The sequence below is a fragment of the Schistocerca nitens genome, chromosome 6, assembly GCF_023898315.1.
Source record: "Schistocerca nitens isolate TAMUIC-IGC-003100 chromosome 6, iqSchNite1.1, whole genome shotgun sequence".
In the NCBI taxonomy this organism is placed as follows: Eukaryota; Metazoa; Arthropoda; class Insecta; order Orthoptera; family Acrididae; genus Schistocerca; species Schistocerca nitens.
Genome location: NC_064619.1, coordinates 392,096,077 through 392,117,162, shown reverse-complemented (window position 1 = coordinate 392,117,162; position 21,086 = coordinate 392,096,077). Strand labels below are relative to the sequence as shown.

Below are 21,086 nucleotides of genomic sequence, written 5' to 3'. Positions count from 1 at the left end.
AAACCTCCTCTTTCTAGGTTACAGGTATTGTAACCGTTGAAGTAATGCTTGCTGCGAATATCTTTTATTTTTTTAAACAGCTTTCCAGCGTCCATCCAGAAGGTCTCTGTTTTCATCAGTATGATCTTTTGTTAGAAGAAGAAAGTTTATTCCAGAAACAGATGATTTGGCACAGTCTAAAAATTCCTGTGCATTGCTGATGATGACTTTTCTTTGCTTAACTTTATTATTCCAAACAGTCCTTTTTGTTACAACTCCAGTGCCATCACCTTTCCCATGTGATGTTGCAAAGAAAAACCTTTCTCCAGACACTCCAAAGTCTCGCATCATGTAGCAGAGGTTGGAAATGGAATTTGTTCTTAAATTGACCTGCACAACCATCAGAAAAAATTCGTATCGAGGTCAAATTGGGAAGCTCTTGTTTCAGCTTACTTATTATAATCTTCAAACATGCATAATCTGAGTACTTGTCATGGCACAGTTCATCGTTCACAATTGCAAATGACTGTTACCCCTGTTTTCATCCAAACACAAATAGTGACCACTGTAATCTGTGTATGACTCCAGTGGGCACTTTGTATCTCATCTTGTGCCAGTGCTACATAGTTTTCTGCAAAATCTATTTGCAATATCACTTCATCATCACTAACTTGCTTTCAGTCTTGAAAGTTCCAGATTGCATCCTTTTGACAAAGAAGTGCTCCTTGAATGTTTTTAGTTGAGACTGAAGTACAGAGAGAGCTTCACAAAGTGTTCTACTGATAGTAGTCTGTTTAGGGTGACACTCGTGTTCGGTCCATTTTCTCCAAGATATTATGTCACACAAATAAAACTTTCCATCTATTAATGTGTGCAAATTCATGATGCATTTCTTGCATTGACTTGTCATGCATATTTCACATTCTACATCACAGCAAACAATATTCGTAAGGTGAGTGTGAGTAGCAGGGAAACTAGCTATTTTTATGAATGGCTTCAATGACGAAGTTAAAGTTAGCATGATATCTGCACACGCATACATTGTGAGGCATTTGAGACGTTAGAACAACATTTTTAGGCTGAAACTTGTAGAATTTTGAAATCTTGATATCAATATCTGGATTGTTTTGCTTAAAAAGAAAAAAATGTTTCCTTAACTATCATATTCATGTGACGTTTCTGCAAGCTCTTTTCCCAGTTTCATGGTCTACAATAGAGTTTACATCCTTTATACCAGGTGTCTGCCTGCTGATTTCATCATTTGTGAAAAATTTTTGTATTTTGAGCAGATTATCACCTGTAAGTTTACGAGACATTTTCTTCACTACTGGGAAAATCTGCTTCACTACCTTTTTAGATAAGCTTTCACTTACAAGCTTTTGCATTACTGCTGATTTTTTTTAGGGGCTTGAAGGAAGCACCTTCTTTACCCGAGAAACAGCTTTGCCAAGGGACTGAGGACATTTATATGATCCTAACTGGGAAATACAGGTCTCAGACTGATCTTCAAGTAATACGGATTTTAGTTTAAGTCTGTACTTCCTTTTTCTTACAGCTTCCTTCTTTTGATATTCCAATAAAGATTTTTCACTGGAGGATACCTTCCTCTTCATATTTTCCATTCTTCTTTTATCCCGCTCTCTTTTTCTTTATGGACGTTGTACTTGCTGGTATCTTTCTTCAGTTTTTCTCGAAGTTTTCTCATACGCTCTGCTGATGTTGTTTACCCCATTTTCTGAATAAATAGTAAGTTTTTATTTAGTGTAAACCATCAAAGCACTTGTTATATCAACCAATTTAACTTAACAATAACAAGAAGTGTTAAATGGTTTAGATGTGAGTAACATCCAAAAAACTGTCACGGGTGGGACACAATTTCTTATAACATTTATAAATGATCATTTACAACTTAAAAGGTGCCTTATGGTTCATTGCATGTTTTTATTTGTTTTTCTTACTCCTAACCTAAAATATATAGAATTACTATAATTGCTGAGTTAGAAGGTAAACGTTTCATGTTTTTTTTGTCACGGGTGGGACACTAAATACATAGTAACTTTTGTGAATTAGCTGCATACTTAATAACTTACATTTCTTTAAAAACTGAAGTATGTCAGAAAGATAAGATTCTGCTCTTGAAATTTAACAATTAAAACATCAACAATCACTGCAACCCAAATTTAAACAGCTGCCAACACAAAAAGCAAACCTTTTGTTTTCCATCCTCATCTGTAGAATCGCCAACTTTGTTTAACTATATTTCCTCAGCTAATTATGTTGTTGTTGTGGTGGTGGTGGTGGTGGTGGTGGTGGTGGTCTTCAGTCCTGAGACTGGTTTGATGCAGCTCTCCATGCTAATCTATCGCTAATTATGTAACTTTTATAATTTTTTTCAGGACAGTAAAATTCAACTTCTGTAGATTCGAAAAACTATAACATTGTTAAATTTGGAATTTTTTGAAAAATAAGCCTCAGGATCAGTTTGGCATGGAATGACATATGGGAAAATGAATTGCAGATCAATTAAAAGTCAGAGAACTGAAAATATCGCCTTGCATTAATTTTCTTTATAACTTCATCCCATTTTACAGGTCATTTCCAATAGTGACTAACACACTCAGTTTCGCTGATTAAGTAAGAATTTCCAGATACTGCATGCACCTCTCCAGCAGTGAATTTACTGTCATATTCTACTTTGTACCAGTCTTCAGTATTCACACTTTCTGTAGTTTCTTCAGTATGATGATCTGCAGCAACAAAATTCTTTGGAGACAGCAGATTTGTTTTTAGTACCCCTTTCTTGTACTGAAAGCAGTGAACGCTTTTTATGTTTGGTACTGGTGGTGCTGAAGAAAATATTTGAGCCAGATTAAATTTCACATTGATTCATCGAATTTCATCAATAGACACATGAAAAACCCGCATAGTTGTGATACTTGCAGCTACCTGAGCGAAAGTTGATGCATCACCTACTATGAATTTTCGGTTTTTACTGTATTCCACACTAACCATTCTGCAACTGCACCAATTCCATCTACGGAGCTCCTTTACCATGGGATGTAGCAAATAAGTTACAATAGATTTCCACATTTTGAAATTATTGAAATTGAGATACAGCAGCAGTAATATATTTGTTTTTAACTTGTGAAGCAGGTCCATCTGACCAGATTTAAACTACCTTCACATTTTCAGGTATAGTTGACAGTACCTTCCTTATTTTGCCTATGTTTTCTAACACACTCCCAATTTTTAGCTCTTCTTTCTTCTAATAACAGTCCTTGCTTAAGTTGACTCAACTGTAGAAACTTTTGTTTCTGCTTCTGCTGGGTTTTTCAAGCTTCTTCCTGATACTTCTTCTCAAATTCTTCATATTTTCCTTCACCCTTTAACTTTACACTGCAAGAAATTATGTACAGATCGATCAGGGCGAACAGAGTGCTAGCTGATAGGCTGAGAAATAAAAAACGTTAACAAAGAGGTAAGTGCCCTAGATTATATCAAACCAGGTGATCCCATTGACCAAGTACTTTAACAGTAACAGGTACTTCTCAAAAAATAACCAGGGAAGAGTACATTGTGATCTGTGGTGTGTCAATTGACATTGCACACAATAAAGGTTTGCATGCTGCAAATGTGTTAAGAACAGCTCTAAATCACCTGAAACATTCTAACGGCATTGTAGTTGTTCTTCCACACAGGCATGACTTAATACAATTCTCGTGTGTAAACAAGCGGTAATAGCTAAAAATAGGCATTAAGCAGAAATATGCAGCAGTTTTGCAAATATTCATAGGACTGAAGCTCAGAAATTTGGTAGAGAACTTTACACCACTCACGAACTTCACCTCAACTGGTGTGGGAAAAATCATGTAGCGACAATAATTTTGTGACGTAAGTGCAGATGCAAGGAACAAAGTGAACACAGGACTATCAGATTTGAACGAGGAGTGTACCACTACACAAGAAAATTGTAAGACTGGGTATAGACAGACCATTTTGGACAACTGGCTGGTAAAAAAAAAAAAACAAGTTAAAAGTGCTTTTTCCCAGTCTCATCAGTGTGTAGAAACAGACCAAATTGGAGAAATAGGTAGTGGAAAATACCGTGCACAGGCCTTCAACTGAAACTTCTTTTTTAGAGAAAACGATGTAACCGCTGCCGCTAAACAAAAACTGGCAATTGATCACCAAAACATTAGAGTTCTCTGCAGTAAGATTAATGGACTTATAATCATTATCTATGAGCCACGAGTTACAGATTATATCCATGTTCTGTGCTTTAGTGAGCACCATATTAATTCTAGTATAGAAAAACTTGAGCTAAATAATTATTCCTTAGCAATGTCATTTTGTAGAAATTGTAAAGAAATAGATGGTGTTGCCATTTATGTTAAAAAACCGTATCCCAGGTAGAGCAATTGATATGCAGAATTATTGTTCAGAACAACATTTTGAGGTGTGTCTTCGAATAACTCCCATATATTAGTAGTAACAGTGTACAGATTACCTTCAGGGAACAATGTAGAAGAAGTTAGATGCCCTCCCAATATACATATTCAAACACAGAATAGATGTGATAGTGCTTGGGGACTTAAGTGTAAACTTTCTAACAAATTCCAGAGACAGATCAGACCTAGAAAATCTGATGTCCACTTATAATCTTGCTGCTGTAGTTAACTTCCCTGATAGAATAACTTCATGCACAAGCACACTGATTGATAATATATTTATAGACCAGACCAAAATAGGTGATACAACTACCAGTCAAATCCTGAATGGTTTCTCTGACCATGATGAATAAAGATTCGATATAAATAGTGCAAGTATCTATGAGAATGATAGTGGCCCCAATTGGAAAACAGAGAGGACAATTAATAGTGAAACTATTCAGACTTCTAAATCACATCTCCAAGCCACAGACTGGAGACCTCTGTATAATTTTAAAAATACCAATTCCGAGTAAAGTCTTTTCAGTAATGAAGTGGCACTGATATTTAATAGTACCCTCTCAAAAAATATATTAAACCCAAACCGCAAAACATACCAAAAGCCCTGGATACCCACTGGTATTAAGATTTCATGCAAAAGCAACAAGAGCTGTACATTGCCACAAAAAATTCAGATAACCACAACCAGCTAAATCACTATAAAAATACTGTAAGATACTAAATAAAGTTATTCAGAAATCAAAAAGTTTTTATCAGTGTTCCAAAATTAATAAAACTAATAACAAAGTCAAAACAGTGTGGGAAGTGATAAGGAGTGAGACTGGCAAAAATTGCCTCAGTAGGACCCAAAACATTGTTCTCAGTAATGAACGTAGACAAGTACAAAATCAAGAGACTGTGGCAAAAACTATTAGTGAGCACTTTTTGTGTTGCTGAGAAAACTGGACACAACGGCTCCTTAGAAGAGGCCTTAAAAAATACTGAAAGGTCAGTCCCAAATTTCAATAGAGCAGATAGGTATAGCCCCTATAACAGTACAGGAAGTACTGTACTTCTTTAAAAGCAAAAATTCAACTGGTGTTGACAACATCTCCAGCAAGCTGCTAAAAGTCTGCTGCAATCAGTTCTGTAAAGTCCTAGCTCATATATTCAACGCCTCTCTGAAACTATATTCAATGCCTCTCTGAAACAAAGTATCTTCCCAGACAGGATGAAGTACGCTATTGTGAAGCCCCTCTACAAAAAACCTGATACCTCAGATGTACAAACCATCATGCTGTCTCTCTTTTGACTTCATTTTCTGAAGTAATCGAAAAATTAATGTATGTATTTTCAGAGAAGGTATCTGCACAACCAAAGCTATATTTTCATTTATCAACAACATTTTGGAATGCCTTGAAAAGAAGACATTGCCTGTGGGCATATTTTGTGATCTATCTAAGGCCTTCAAATGTGTCAATCATACAATACTTATAGAGAAAGCATCCCACTATGGACTCTGAGGACAAATGGGCAACTGCCTCAAATTGTATCTACAGGGCAGACAATAGAAAATAGTATTAGATTGTAACAATACGTAGGAAGGAGGGGTAGAGTCAGACTGCTCATACATATCAGTGACCTCCAACAAAGAAAGCAACTTTACAATGTCTGCAGATGATACAAGTATTGTGATAGACAGCAAGACATCCCTGATCTAGAATTAAATGGAACCAATTACTTTAGGGCTTTCTGAATTGGTCCACAGTAAATTCTATATCAATAAAGATCAGCAGACTCAATTACGTTCATTTCCATTCTGGTCACAAAAGCCCACAGGAGGTAAACATTGCACACAAGAGCCAGCAGCCACCCAGGGTTGATTGTTTGAAATTCTTGGGCATACATATAACCAGCTTAACTGGGAAAACCGGATAATCGCCAAAATTGGAGACATCAGTATCTCAAAATTTGCATTCTTTGGCTACTTCCGTTCACTTATGTGTTATGGAATAATCTTCAGGGGCAATTCACCACTGTCAAAAAAAGTCTTTACATGTCAGAAAAATTTTGCCCGAATTTTGTGTGGAGTGCCACCAAGAACCTCATCTCGCAACCTTCTTAAACAAATAGGAATACTAACCACTACTTCACAATACCTCATTTCAATCATGACATTCATGCTTCACAATCCTTCTCAGTATGAAAAGAATGAAACATACCATCATCATAACACAAGAAGGAAATATGACATACACTGTGACCTGAAAAATTTGTCTCTGGCGCAAACATGCATAAAATACACGACCACAAAATCTTCAATGCACTTCCAAGTAATATTACATGTCTATGTGTTAATAAGGTACTATTGCTCTTGATTTTAATGTGGATTTATTGAAAAGCTCTGTCAGTGAACAATTATTGCAGTCATAACGCTATCATTTAATTTAGTTCCTACTGTGAACTTTGCAACTAGGTTACATAAATTTTCTGAGACTGCTATTTATAATATTTTTGTAGACAAATCTAGGGGGAAAAGTCATATCACAAAACCAATAGTAAATGGACTATCTGATCGTGACATGCAGCATCTTGTGTTAAATGTTGAAACTTGTCAGGATAAAAAATCTATTAAATCGGAGTACAGGAGGGTAATAAATAAGTCAAAAATTGAGAAATTCAGGAAATTGTTCAAAGACATGAACTGGATATAGATGTTTACAGTACTTCTGACTCAAATGGAGAATACAAAGCATTCATTAATAAAGTTAACTCCTCTTTCGAAAATTGTTTTCCCCTAAAGGTAACTTAAATCACACAGAAGTCAAAAAGTAAACCGTGAAATACACAAGGAATAAAGATATCATGTGGGACAAAAAGGAGACTGCTTCTACTATCTAGGAACAGCTCTGATGTTAGAATTGTAAAGCATTACAAAGAATACTGCAAAATATTGAAGCAAGTAATCCAGAAATCGAAGCAGCTTTATTATGAGAAAAAGATAATTACATCAGGCAACAAAATGAAAACTGTATGGGATATAGTGAAGACAGAGGCAGGTGAAGCCAAAAAGAAAGAGGAACAGATAGCTCAAAAATAAATGAGACATTGGTTACAAATGCATGTAGTGTTGCAAACTCTGGATCAGGTACTTCACTTCTGTAGCTGACAGCTTGGGGTTATCAGGTTCAGTGAACATTGCAGTGGAGTATCTGAGACCAGTCCTAACAAATAACTTCAGTAAAATGGAAATGACACTCACATCTCCCAAAGTAGTAGTGCCCATCATAAAATCTTTAAAATGTAAGTATTCCGGTGGATATGATAACATATCAACAAAGTTAATTAAAGAGTGCTCATGCGAGTTGAGTTCAATCTTAAGGTATTTGTGTAATCAATCTCTTATCAGCAGAACATTTCCAGACTGGTCAAAATATGCTGAAGCCTCTTTACAAGAAGGGGGATAAATAGATATAATCAAACTATCAACCAGTTTCACTTTTTCTGGCTTTCTCAAAAATATTTGAAAAGGTTGTGTTCAAGCGTTTCCGTAAGCATCTGACTGCAAATAATATATTGTCCAAGACACAGTTAGGGTTTCTAAAGGGTTATGATATAGAGAAAGCTATTTACACTTACAGTGAGAATGTACTTAGTTCATTAGATAATAAATTAGAGGCTACTGTCATTTTCTGTGACTTGTCAAAAGCCTTTGACTGTGTGAACCACAGCATTCTCATAAAATTACAATATTATGGTGTCACCGGCAATGCTGCAAATGGTTTGAGTCTTATCTATCTAACAGGAAACAAAGGGTGTTGTTGCAAAATACGTGTGCAGTAAGCAGTCAGTCTTCATCTGATTGGGAATTAATTGCATGTGGTGTTAGTAAGGTTCCATCTTATGTCCATTTCTTTTTCTTGTGTACATTAATGACATCTCATCTGTTACATTACCAGATGCTAAGTTTGTTTTGTTTGCAGATGATACAATCATTGCCATAAGTAGCAAGTCAAGTACAGATTTAGAAGTAGCTGCTAATCAAATTTTCACTGACATTAATAAATGGTTTAAAGCTAGTTCACTGTCATTAAACTTTGAGAAGACCCACTATATGCAGTTCAGAACCTGTAAGAGATTTCCTTCCAGCATGTGTGTAACATATGAAGACATGCAGATCGAAAAGGTTGACAGTGTTAAATTTCTGGGATTACAACTCGATATTAAATTCAGTTGGGAAGGGCATACCATAGAATTGTTTAAGTGCCTAAACAAGTCTGTATTTGCAGTGTGAATGATGCCAGATGTAGGAGATATAAATATATCAAAACTTGCATACTTTCGTTCTATTATGTCATACGGGATGATATTCTGGGGTAACTCATCAAACCGAGTAAAAGTTTTTCGGGCGCAAAAGCATATGATAATCATTTGTGGTGTAAATTCAAGAACATCATGTAGAAACCTGTTCAAGGAACTTGGTATTCTAACCACTGCTTCTCAGTATATTTATTCCTTAATGAAATTTGTTGCAAGTAATATATCTTTATTTCCAACCAATAGCTCAATACATAGGTTCAATACTAGGAATAAGAACAGTCTACATAAAGATCTAAAATCACTTACCTTGGCCCAAAAAGGGGTCCAATATTCAGGAACACATATTCTCAGTAAATTGCCAGCAACCAGTAAGCACTTGGTTTCAGATAAAGTGAGGTTTAAACAGAGTTTGAAAGACTTTTTGATGGGCATCTCCTTCTACTCTATAGATGAATCTATGGAGACTGTTAAGCCAGCTTAAGTAAAAATGTCTATTAGATTTCAGTTTTGACAGCACTTGGTCTCAACAGTCAAGACTATAGTGCATAACAATGTTTCATTTTGACAGCGTGTTAATTCTGTAAATATTAGCTGTTCCAGTTTACCATATTGCATTCACCTATTTCAACAATCTCCTGACAAATGATCAGGGTAGTGAGTATTATATTCAAATGTTTTATGTTTTTATGTTATACTTTCTGACATGTTCCATACCCACGAGAATCATCTCATTTTTTGCGTCTATGGAATGAAAATTGAATCTAATCTATTTAAAAGTAAGTTAAAGGTGTTCTTGCTTGAAAAAAGTTTCTATTCTCTAGAAGAATTGTACAGCAGAGATAGCCAAGTGTATTTACCATGTATAGTTGTGTATTCCTGATTCAATATATCTTGCTGCTTTAATTAGATTAATTGGTGGTCTGTAACTCAAAAATGTGGTCATTTTTACTCTGTAAAAATTTGTTTAAAAAATTTGTTTAGACGAGATCTGAAAATTGTATCTTTACCTCTGTGAGTGTAATTAGAGCTTAGTGATTGTGTTACTTTATTATTCTTTTCAATTTGTTTTCTTAATCTTTTTTATTGTCCTGATGGAAACAAATGTAATAATGAACTAAATGATTTGACTTACTCCACCTTCATGTGTCACCACATAAAAATTGGTCTATGGAATATTTATCCCAATAAATAAATAAATAAAATAAATAGCTTTCGACCACAGCCTTTATCAACAAAAGAGAAACAGACACTATTCATTCCCCCCCCCCCCCCCCACACACACACACACGAATGCTAACTGCAGCAGCTCAGATCAGAATGCCATTGGCATTGTGGCTTGAGCTGCTGGAGTTGGTGGTCATGTGTGCTTGCTTGTACGTATGAATGGTGTGTGCTTCTCTTTTGCTGATGAAGGCTGTGGCTGAAAGCTTTGTATAAGTGTCTTTTAATTGTGCCTGTCTTCAACTTAATGTGTCTTCTTTCCGATAAGTAGCAAACTATCTTTCCCTACTTTGTTGATATTCCTATCTGGAGTTTTCAAGTTAATGAAAGTTTTACATAAGAGACATGAAGACTTCTGTAACTGTACTGTAACATAGGGATTTCAATGCTTCCAAGGAATACAGACATTTACTTGCAAATTAACTAAAAATAATTATGAAACATTATTTTTTGAGATGACAAAGCTTTATGGCTTATCCCTCATATTAATGATGTGTGTTACTCATTATGTTTGTCCAAATACTTTTCACCAATGTATTATTCTGAAATAAACAAACACTTGTGAGTAAAAGCAGCATATAGTTAGTGGACAGTCTGTCAGGATACACTAATCTTTTCTGTCTGTTGTTCTCAGCTTTAAAATTTTCTATGTAATTCCTTACTCCATGGTTTGGATTTCTGGAAGAGAAGTCTGATGTATATAAAGTGGTCTGAAATATTACTAGTAAATATACCATAATAATTACATGTTTAGAGTTGCCATCAAAATACTTAGTGCTTGAGATAGGCTTGCACATTAGTCTTTTTTCATATGCTGTTTCTTATTCTATAAACTGCAGGATTCCCGAATATGTGATGGGCACGAATTTATGCATAATGTTTTATTTTTATGCAGCACTAATTAACTGTAATTTTATGCACAGCAGGCAGTAGTTTCATATACACAACTGCACTATTTTATTTTTCCATGCACAGTTCTTTTTTCATATAATTACAGGTTCTTCAGTACAATGTTCCTGGTGGAAAGAAAAACCGTGGACTGGCTCTTGTGTATTCTTATCGTATGCTTACTCCAGAGAGTCAACGAACTGAAGAGAATATTCGTCTTGCACAAATTATGGGCTGGTGTGTTGAAATGGTATGCATCTTTGTTCTTGTTATTTCTTTAGAAGTACCACACTGTCTGCTGGATTATTTAATGCTTGTACCGTAAGTAAACTGAAATTAGCTGCAAGTATTTGTTTACTGTTATCTGTTTAAGATTATCATACCTAATTTACAGACAAGAATTGCCATATTCCTTTGCTTAGACTGAATGTGCATTGGAAATTTTTAATTTAGACGTGGCCTCTCAGTCACACTTATGAATCATGTTTAAAGACAATGTCAGAGGATAATGAACAGATCAGATGAAAGTTTCAGCTCAAGAATTCACAGATTTAAGCCGCCTTCTGCAACATAGATTGCATTACCTGATTTCGCCATAGCCGTGTTGAGATTGTTTTTGGTTTTTGTTGCTATAGCAATGTGTAGTGATCGTACAGTAATAACTTGTACTTCCGTGCATACCTATGTATGTCTTTGCTGCATTTACCATCTTTGGGTCTGCTTCGCCTAGAGAGTTGGAAGTAGTCGAGTGTTTACTCTTGGACTGTGATGGTAACCTGTGAACGTTATCCGAATAAATGGTTATTGTGCTGTAAGAAGTTGGTTTATGGGACTCAATACCTACCAAAACACTACAAATGCAATTAGCATCATTTTGCCTGTGCCACAATGATGTAATGGAATGGAAATTACCAATAACTAATTTCCTTTCAAAGAATAAGGAATATAGAACATAAGCTAACATCTATATCTACATCAAAATACCCTGCAAGCCACTACCGTATCTACTCGAATCTAAGCCGCACTTTTTTTCCGGTTTTTGTAATCCAAAAAACCGCCTGCGGCTTAGAATCGAGTGCAAAGTAGGCGGAAGTTCTGAAAAATGTTGGTAGGTGCCGCCACAACTAACTTCTGCCGTCGAAAATATGTAGCGCTACACTGGCTTGCTTTGCAGGCACAAAGATAAATACTGGCGCCAAAACCGCTGCGTCAGTAAATAAATTTAAAAAAACAGGTGGAAGACGAGCTTTTTTCTCCGCCCCGAGTTTCGACCACTGCATTTTCATACATTATCCAACGAAACAACGAAGTAAATACAAATTCCGTATTGTTCATCTTCGAATGTAGCAGCATTTCAATGTACTACGAAAATCCGACTGGCAAAAGTGTTTGGGGTTTTTGTCAATATGTTCTGAATTTTTTTCTACCTGTGAGAAGAGATGGTTCTTAATAGGAACTTTTATCAATTGTGAATCACATGCAGTATTCTCTTCACCATAAGAATAATACGAATATAAACATTTTGCGATGTATTCTTTCGTGTTTGCTGCTATCTCATTTAAATCCTATCTGCCTAATAAACTACGAAACTAGAGTGAGACAACAGCAAATGCGGAAGAATATACATAGCATGTCATGTTCATATTCGTATTATTCTTCTGGCTAATAGTGATACAGTCAGAAATGAAGCACGGCAATTGACTAGATATTTAAATCTAAGATGACTAATTTCTGTGCAGAATGTAATGTACTAAAGCGGCGACTGCAAAGATTTTCAAACGGGGAAAAATTTTCGCTAAACTCTCGTTCAGAACATCTTCTATCATACGCAGTCTATTATTTGGTTCTTGTTGATCATTATCAAAGAAAGCAGCAGTGTAAGTAACAACAAACAGCAGTCTCTTGCCATTGTTTCGCTAATGAGACATTTAAAAAAAAAAAAAAAAAAAAAAGCGGCAGTAGCGCGCAGAAAAGCAAGCCATGCCGCGAGCAGCGACAGGCCGTGAACACGCACTATCAGAATGCGACAAACAATGCATGGCACAGTACAGTAATGCATTTTCAGCTTAGAGCGACGTTAACACCTATAACAAAGAAAATGGCACTTATCAGATCAAAGAAAAATAAGCAATCAATTCAAACCAGACGAAGCATGTGAAAAAGGAAGGGTACCCGTATCAATACGGATGGAACGCCTGACGCATAGCAATGGCTACCTTGTAAAGCTTAACTGTTAAGCTTACGACTCGAACCAAAATACTGTAGTTGTATCGTCATTCATTCGACCTAAATTGTGTCTCATATTAAAATGGACCAACTTTGTTTCGATTTGGAGGTGCGGCCTAAAACTTTTATCTCCTCTTGAATTTCGAGTCTCAAATTTCTGGTGCGGCTTAGATTCGGGAAATTTTTTTTTTCCTTGATTATTCCTGATTTTTCAGGTGCGGCTTAGATTCGAGTAAATATGGTATATACTGCCTGTGTTGATGAACTTTGCACCATTGTTGCCCAACCAACTTTTTAATTTGTATATAAATTTTACAATTTTCCTTTAACTCTCTGGCAGAGTGCGGGGAAAAATTGCTTGTCTCTGTGTATCCTAGCACCTCTCTTGAGTTGTTTTCTCATGTGTTGCATCATTTAACACTCTTGGACTAAATGACCCAGTTGGTTAGAAACCTAGCAGTATGCATGTGATTCATTCAACATCCTATGATATGACCCGGTAGTGATGCCGAATCCTGGAGCAGGATCTAAGAATAGTTTTTATGAGAACTTCGAATTCAGTCTCCTTTGATTCTACCCTTTTTTTTCCCAGAATTTGCCAATAAACCAATTGTCCATTTCTGCGCCTTTGACTGATTTTGTGAGATCTTCCCACAAGTTTATATCAGTTAATATATTGACACAACTACAATGAAAGCTGTTGAAACCAGCTCACATACACAACCCTTTTTCAGTATGAATCCAAGTATTCATGATGCAAATTTTAATTATATGTAATAGTACAGCAAACAAAATAGTAAGGGAGATTTTAATAACATATTATAGTACGGCGAACAAAATAGTCAAGCATAATTGTTTGCTCTCATTTCCTTATCTTTTGTAAATTATTATCTATGTTATAAAAACATAATATCTCGTGGACACAGATAATGTTCTCATAGATACACATAATTTTTGCTACAGCTGGTGATGAATGAGACTGCAGTGGTGGTTGATGAACAAAAGTGATGGTGCTGCACTTTGCTCATCAAGAAAACTCTTAACAAAGTACAGAAACTGGGCATAATGCACATTTTTTTGGTAATCTATGATGTAAACATATCGCTCACTCATGTCCTTGCAGTATCTATTCATAATAACACCAAAATGTGTACACAGTATAAAATATTACATTGCATATTAAAATAACTTAAGGTGAATTGCAACTCTATGTATGCGAAAACTAGTAGGCCTGCCATACTAACCTTTCTCTGCAGGACCAATGTTAATGCCATTTGATTGTCTCTCTTCCGTTTGTTGTTGTGATGATCACTAGCACAGGAATTACATTATTACTTCCTTCACATTTGCAAATTTTTCAGTCACTCTTTGAACTTGGGCGTTACTAAAATGAGTTCTCGTTCTGTAGAGAGCAATGTAATCCATCAAGCTCATTGCTCTGCACATACTTCTGTACTCCTCTCTTCCACACACACACACTAAACAGTTTCGTTCGATGTTTCTTTGCTTCCATAAGAAGCTTCAGTAGCAGCACCGAGAGAAGTTTCTGGAAAACTAGAAGAGTAAGTGGTGAATTTCTCTGATAGAAAGAGAGAGGTTGCAACTAGGTGTCCAGTAAATTTAAATCTTTCTCTCGCTTTGTAACCTACAACATCCACACTTCTTTTGCATCCTGCAGTAGATTTCACATCTTCAGTTCTCACTCTTTAATGATACTGTTGAATTTTCAGTCATTCCATCCCTAATGTTTGTAACTTCATGCTCAAAAGTTGTCGGCTGATTTTGTATGTAAGTGGGTCAATATTCCTTTTCTGTAGCTTATATATAAAATATCGGCATGAATCATAATTTTATGAAAAAATGAGAGCCAGAAAATGAACCATTGTCCAAAATAAATGCCAAGCTGCTGGCTTATACAGTGGTATTCTCATTACACAGTTTTTCCCCACTGATCATATTTATTAAGTGCTTGATAATATCTTCCCTATAATTGAAAATGGTATTGACACCCCTTGATTGGAAATTCCGATGAGTAGACACTCACTGTGGCAGTCGTTTTTGCTGTGGTGCCCAGGGGCACAAGCTGCAACACATAACAGCTATAACATCTGAGCATCAGAAAGCAAAGTTCATGCGGTCCATAGCAGCCACGTGGTATTTTGGAGTATGCCCCTAGTCTGCTAGATGATGCACAGATTTTGTGGGATAAAGAATCTTTTTTGCCCTTAACTTTTTGCCTACTTTCTGTGAAATCTTGTTAAGTATGGTACTCTATGGTATCCTGTGAACTCATATTCCCCTCTGTAGTAAGATTTTATTACCATTTGACCCCTGCATATTCCCTTCATCCACCTTCTGTAGTGTGATTTCATTACCATTTGACCTATGCACATTCCATTCGTCCACCTTCTGTAGTGTGGTTTCATTACCATTTTACCTCTGCCTATGCAACAGAAAACTATTTGTAAGATGTTCAAAATGTTATTCACATAGACCAAAGAAGGTTTTGTTTTCTAATTTTGTCATGGATGTGTGGAATGTCAGGAACTCCTTGTCTTGTTCACAGAAGTTCTCCTCCAAATGAGAAACAGGAGAACAAAATAAAGTGTTTTTCTAATCACAACCACACGGTCATTCTTGCTTTCTGTGCAAATCAGAGTTAAATTTTCTTATGACTGTCTGCAACATTGTTAAAATAGAAGTGAGCCTATGTAACCTCTTGATTTATAACTTTTCTTCAAACTTTGGTTAAATTGATGGGGTCATAGAGCAAGGAAATGACCTAATTCATTATTTCACATATTGATTTCTTACCTCAAAATTCTCTGTAGCGCATGCTAAAACCAAAGATATAATGCACAAGAAATAATTACTTTGCTCACAGCTCACATCCGCTCTATCGGGCCTAAGGTTCTAGCTGCATTGTACTGTTTAGTGCTGTTCATTTATTTGTTGTGTTAGGAAATTATTTGGAGAGGATTAAAGTTGACATCTCGAGCATTCGCCTTGCTGTAAAGGGAAACCAACAAAAGCCTCAATCAGAACTGCTGTTGTCGCCACCATTGGTTGCACTTCACGCAGTCACCTTAGTGTCACAAATTGAGACCACAAACTGCTCCATCAGTCGTGCCATGGTAGCAGCTGCCAGTGTTGTGATGTGATTGTGCAGCTCGTGCATGCACCTCCAGTCATCCTTGTGATGTGTTGAGGGCTTGTCTCATCCTCTTCTTGGGGACAAATGCTTGTCAGCTTGCTCTTTGCTTCCCCCTCACTCCTGGATGGCTCACTTGGGGTGTTTACCTACAATGCCCGTATATGAGAACAGTGTTGTCAAGCATTGCCCCAGCACCCCTCACATCCCCTGAGGTACTCAGGTCTGCATTTGCAAGGACAGCGCAACCAACCCACAATCAGCACTTTTTCATCTCATTTGGGTGCACTCAGCACTCAAAGCTCGAGGGTTTCAAAAGAGATACATGGCGTGCTACTTCATCACTTGTATAGAAAGCTCAAAAAGCGAAGCCAGTTTAACAAAATTACTTCTGGGGGTAGTGCAAACCTGAAAATCTATACAGGAGCCATGCCTTTGAGATTGCAGACTCGTAATGGAAAAGCCTGGGAGGAATACAATCAATGGAATCTGTAAAGACTGTATGGTTTGCACAGTGAGCAAATGTGTTCAAAAAAAGTTTAACACTGTAATTCAGGCAAGAGGAAGAACCGAATAAGAGAAAGTTATACCACAACCTGATAGGAGTACCTGCTTACCAAATACAGCAATACAGGGATTGGGTCAGAAAGGTAAATGGAAACCACAGAGAAAATAGTGTGGATGAGAACCCATAGATACATAAATCTAATAAAACTGGGAGAGGAAGAAGTAGAACGGGTAGGGTGGAAGTTGAAAACGTGGACGGGACAGAGATAAGTGTAGCACATGGATTCAGGAAGATTTAGGCAGTAGTTTTGCAGAAACCAAGGATGTAGTGAAGAGACTGTTTCTTCTTCTCTGCAGCTCATGCCACTGATGTTAGAGGGAGGTTGTGAAGCAGCAGCCGAAGTCAAACTGTGTTGCTCTAAACATTAAGATTCACCACTGTTTTATCAAACATGCCCTTGCCTGCAGTTTTGTGGTGAACATTCATATGTGTGAACAGTTAATTGAGGACATTCCCATTTAAAAAGTCATTCAGTAATTACAGGGAAGATGATATAACAAGTTACTTCCACAGATAACCCTGCCTCTGATAGGATGATGGGCGTCACTGGCAGAACTTGAGTACAGTGTGCTAGATGGATGCATGGAGCAAGTCTTGCACCTGGGTCTTTCACATAGATGTCACACATAAGAAAAATTGGGAGCAGGACTGTCATAAGAATGGTTCAGAATATTTTTTAGGTTGGAAGGGCAATGAAATACCACTTGGAAATAAGTGGAAAGGTTTTTAGGAGAATATTCCTCATTTTGGAGCAGTTGCCGACATGGTGGAGGGTATGGTTTAACTTAAATTTTTTCACAAAGTAATTAGAAATGTAGTTAACTAAAATTGAGGCAACCAGAAACTACTATTGTAAACACTGCCAAGTGGGGCTCTCATGCCAGGTTCCATCAGCATATTCAGCAAGAAGGCAGGCCTACGCAACATTGATACAGAGTCAGCTATGACAGCGATATATAAAATTTTATCCTGAATTGGTGTGTTTCATATTTTAGTGAACAGCTTCATGGAAATGACTGTATAATCAAAAGGCTTAATACAAATGCGAGCCACATCTGGCGATGTGTACACTGTGACAGCCACTCGAGCCACCCTGCCTTTCAGTTTTAGCTAATTTCTTGGATAATTCTGTCAAAAGTTCCATGCTAACTGTAGTGTGTCATAGCAAGCATAGATTTACTTCTGGAGGAGGTCGAGTGGATACTACAATACACACAAAATATTAGATCACTTTATTAAAATTTGAACACTCTAAGACTTGACTTTGAAACAGTCCATGTCCACAGGAGAGTCACTACGAATGTGTTATTGTCATTTAGCACCATCACTTTTATCACTTAATACAATACAGAATGATAGTGACATCTCAGGGTACAGTTGACTGTAAACTTTTACACACATTTCTGACTAATAATTCTGTTAGGTCACAGCCAGATCTGCGCTAAGACAAGTCCGTCGTTGTAGGCAGTGGTTACAGAGAGGGGCTGAGCGGTGCTGCATTCTAACATAAGCAAGCTTCCAGCAGCGGCAGACTATGGAAATTATTGATAGTGTATCTACACCAACATCTCTTATTCATTGCTGCATTTGGCAGCGCCTCTCTCTAGCTTTTGGTGCCGTTGTGCGGTTGTGAAATATGGAAACTATTGAGGGCGTGACTACACCGATTTCTCTCATTCACTGCTGCATCTGGCAGTGCCTGTCTCTGGCTTGTGGTGCTGTAGTGAGGTACCATCTGTAACCTGGGACCTCACTCTCTGGATGACACCACATTCCTACCTCCCAAACCTCTACACCATCATCATATAGTGATCAATCATATGACAATAGCAGGAGAAGACCTGAATGCAGATGCAGATGAGGAGACAAGGATGGCAGCTCACTGCCCGCACCACGGTATCCATCTTACGAGTAACTAGTGACATTGGGCAGAAAACGGGCCACGGGGTGCGCTCCAACTTCCAGGTGCACAGACAGTGAGGACAGATGGACAGCAGGCAGAACTCCAGGGGCATCATGATGGCTGTGCAGGTGCACCACCTCCATGGACATCAGCGCAGACTGCTGCAAGACTGGTGATGACAACATCAGCAACATCTACAACGGTGCAACTTTGACATCTATCAGCACCGCTCTGGATGGCACCAACTGCGATGGACAGAAAGGTGGAGATGACTGCTATTGCAGACCCCAGCAGCGTGCTGGGTCTGTAGGCAAAATTTCTGTGGCAGAATCACTGACATAGTGACAGAATCATTGACACAAGAGTGTCACAGCTGATTCTTTTGATGCAGTTGCAGCCCAGAGAAACATATAACAACGTAATATGAACAACGCAAAGCCTTTGTGATGATACTGTTTTCCCAGTGCTGTTTCTTGCCAAAAACTTTTCCTGCAGCTGAAACTGTGTCCATCCCAGTGGAACAAAGTATTTCTGCAGTGGCTATAGAAGATGCTACAAGGTATGGTGATGACAACTGTGTAGTAATTCTGCCAGAAACTACCTGTCATGTGGGAAGGAGTGGTAAGAAAAAAAAAATTTAATACGATATTACAGTGCCGATGTCATTCTGATGATGATGCACTGCGACGACCACAGCCGTTACTAAAAAGGTAAGATGAATTCACAATTGCAAATAGTGACTATCATCAGCTGTAGAAGGGAATGATGACAATGGAAATTTGTGTTGGAGCAAGACACGAACCCGGATTTCCCACCTGCTTCCATGTGTGGAAGGAATGGAGTTTCTCTGTGTGACTTTTAAATGTTCAAAAAACTGTTCAGCTTCACCATTAGACCGAGAGTGAAACGGGGCAGTAGCTACATGGTGTATGCCATTGTCAGCACAAAACTGCTGAAAATCGGATCACGTGAATTGTGGTCTGTTGTCCGAGACAAGAACCTCAGGAAGATCTTTGAGCAAAAAATTGAGGACAAAGTCGATACAGTACTAGCAGTATTGGTGAACGTCAAGGGGTCTACAAAAGGAAATTTACTGTAATTGCCGACGACTGAGAACCATTGCATGTTTCAGACTTGACCCATGAAATCAATATGTTCGTATTGCCATGGTCTGGACAGATGTGGAAGAAGTGTTGCAGTGGTGCAGATGAATACTCTGCACAAACATTACAACAAGAGGCCATGTGCTTAATTTGGGCATCCATGCTCTGACAAGTACAATGATGTCAGGCAAGTTGATTTGTTGAACTATGCCCAAATGACCTTGGTGCAACACTGACGAAATTGCCACTGGAGGAAATAAGAAATCACTATCTGTGGATCGTCATTCTCTATGCAACAACAGGACACCTGACCACATGCATAGTGCATAACGACGCAAAAAGTAGAGATGCACACAGGGTGGCGAATTTCTTTCAGCATATGTGGCCACCCATGGCGCGCGTGTTGTGAAACACTCCGAAGAGCTGAGTCAGAAGCAGTTGCTCCAGCAACATGCTGAAAGGCAGGAGGAAAATTTTGAAGAATTTCAAAACCGTGTGTGTTAGTTTGATAACATGATTTCTCAGATGAATCCAATCCTGTTTTGGTACCGATTAGTAAAGGACTCTGCATTCAAATGTTATGCATTGGGCCTATAACAACTCTTATTGATAATGTGACAATAACAGCAGAGTGTTGCAGTTTTTGTGCTGCCTGCAGTGGGACAGGCGTGGAAGGATTGAACAAAGGCATTGAAGACCAATGATCTGTAATAAAATAGAACTTCCCACTGTATACTGATATTGACGGAACTTAGTAATGCCATAGATAATAGTGGGCACCTCTTTTTTGAGTTGATTGTAATTGCACTGCTCTTTGTTGTGAGTTTTCAAGGCAAAAGCAATGGGCCTATCAGATGAATGAATTCTATGGGAGAACACAGTTCCAATCCTGTAAGAAAATGCATTCACAGCTGAGGTGACGGGCTTAGCAGTATCAAAATAAATCAGACAGTGACTTTAACAATGTGTCCTTTAACCACTGAAATGCATCCTGACATTCTTGGGAACACCTTTCCAGTGCAGCCAGTTCATTGGAGCAGCAATTTACACAGTGTTCGCAATAAACTTAATGTCATATGTTAACTTCCCCATGATGGCCTGCAGCTCCTTGATGTTAAGGGGCGCCAGCAGCTCTTTAATCGAAGACAGATGTGAATGAGTAAGATGAATAGCCTGTGCATTTATAGCATGACCTAAATATCAAATTCTTCTTGGAAGAAGGAGCGCTTTTCCTATCACGCTTTCAGCCAGCCTCATAAATAACTTGAAACAAACAATCTAAATTTGCCAAATATTTAGC

General features: G+C 37.6%; 1 protein-coding gene across 1 annotated transcript in view; it reads left to right on the top strand.

Annotated features, from left to right (window-relative positions):
* The window catches only part of LOC126263031 (farnesyl pyrophosphate synthase-like), a 52,033-nt gene that overhangs the window by 3,561 nt on the left and 27,386 nt on the right, over window positions 1–21,086 (top strand). Inside the window, exon 3 of the mRNA XM_049959999.1 lies at window positions 10,945–11,085. Coding sequence (XP_049815956.1) covers window positions 10,945–11,085 — 141 coding nt within the window. The remainder of the gene's footprint in view (window positions 1–10,944; window positions 11,086–21,086) is intronic.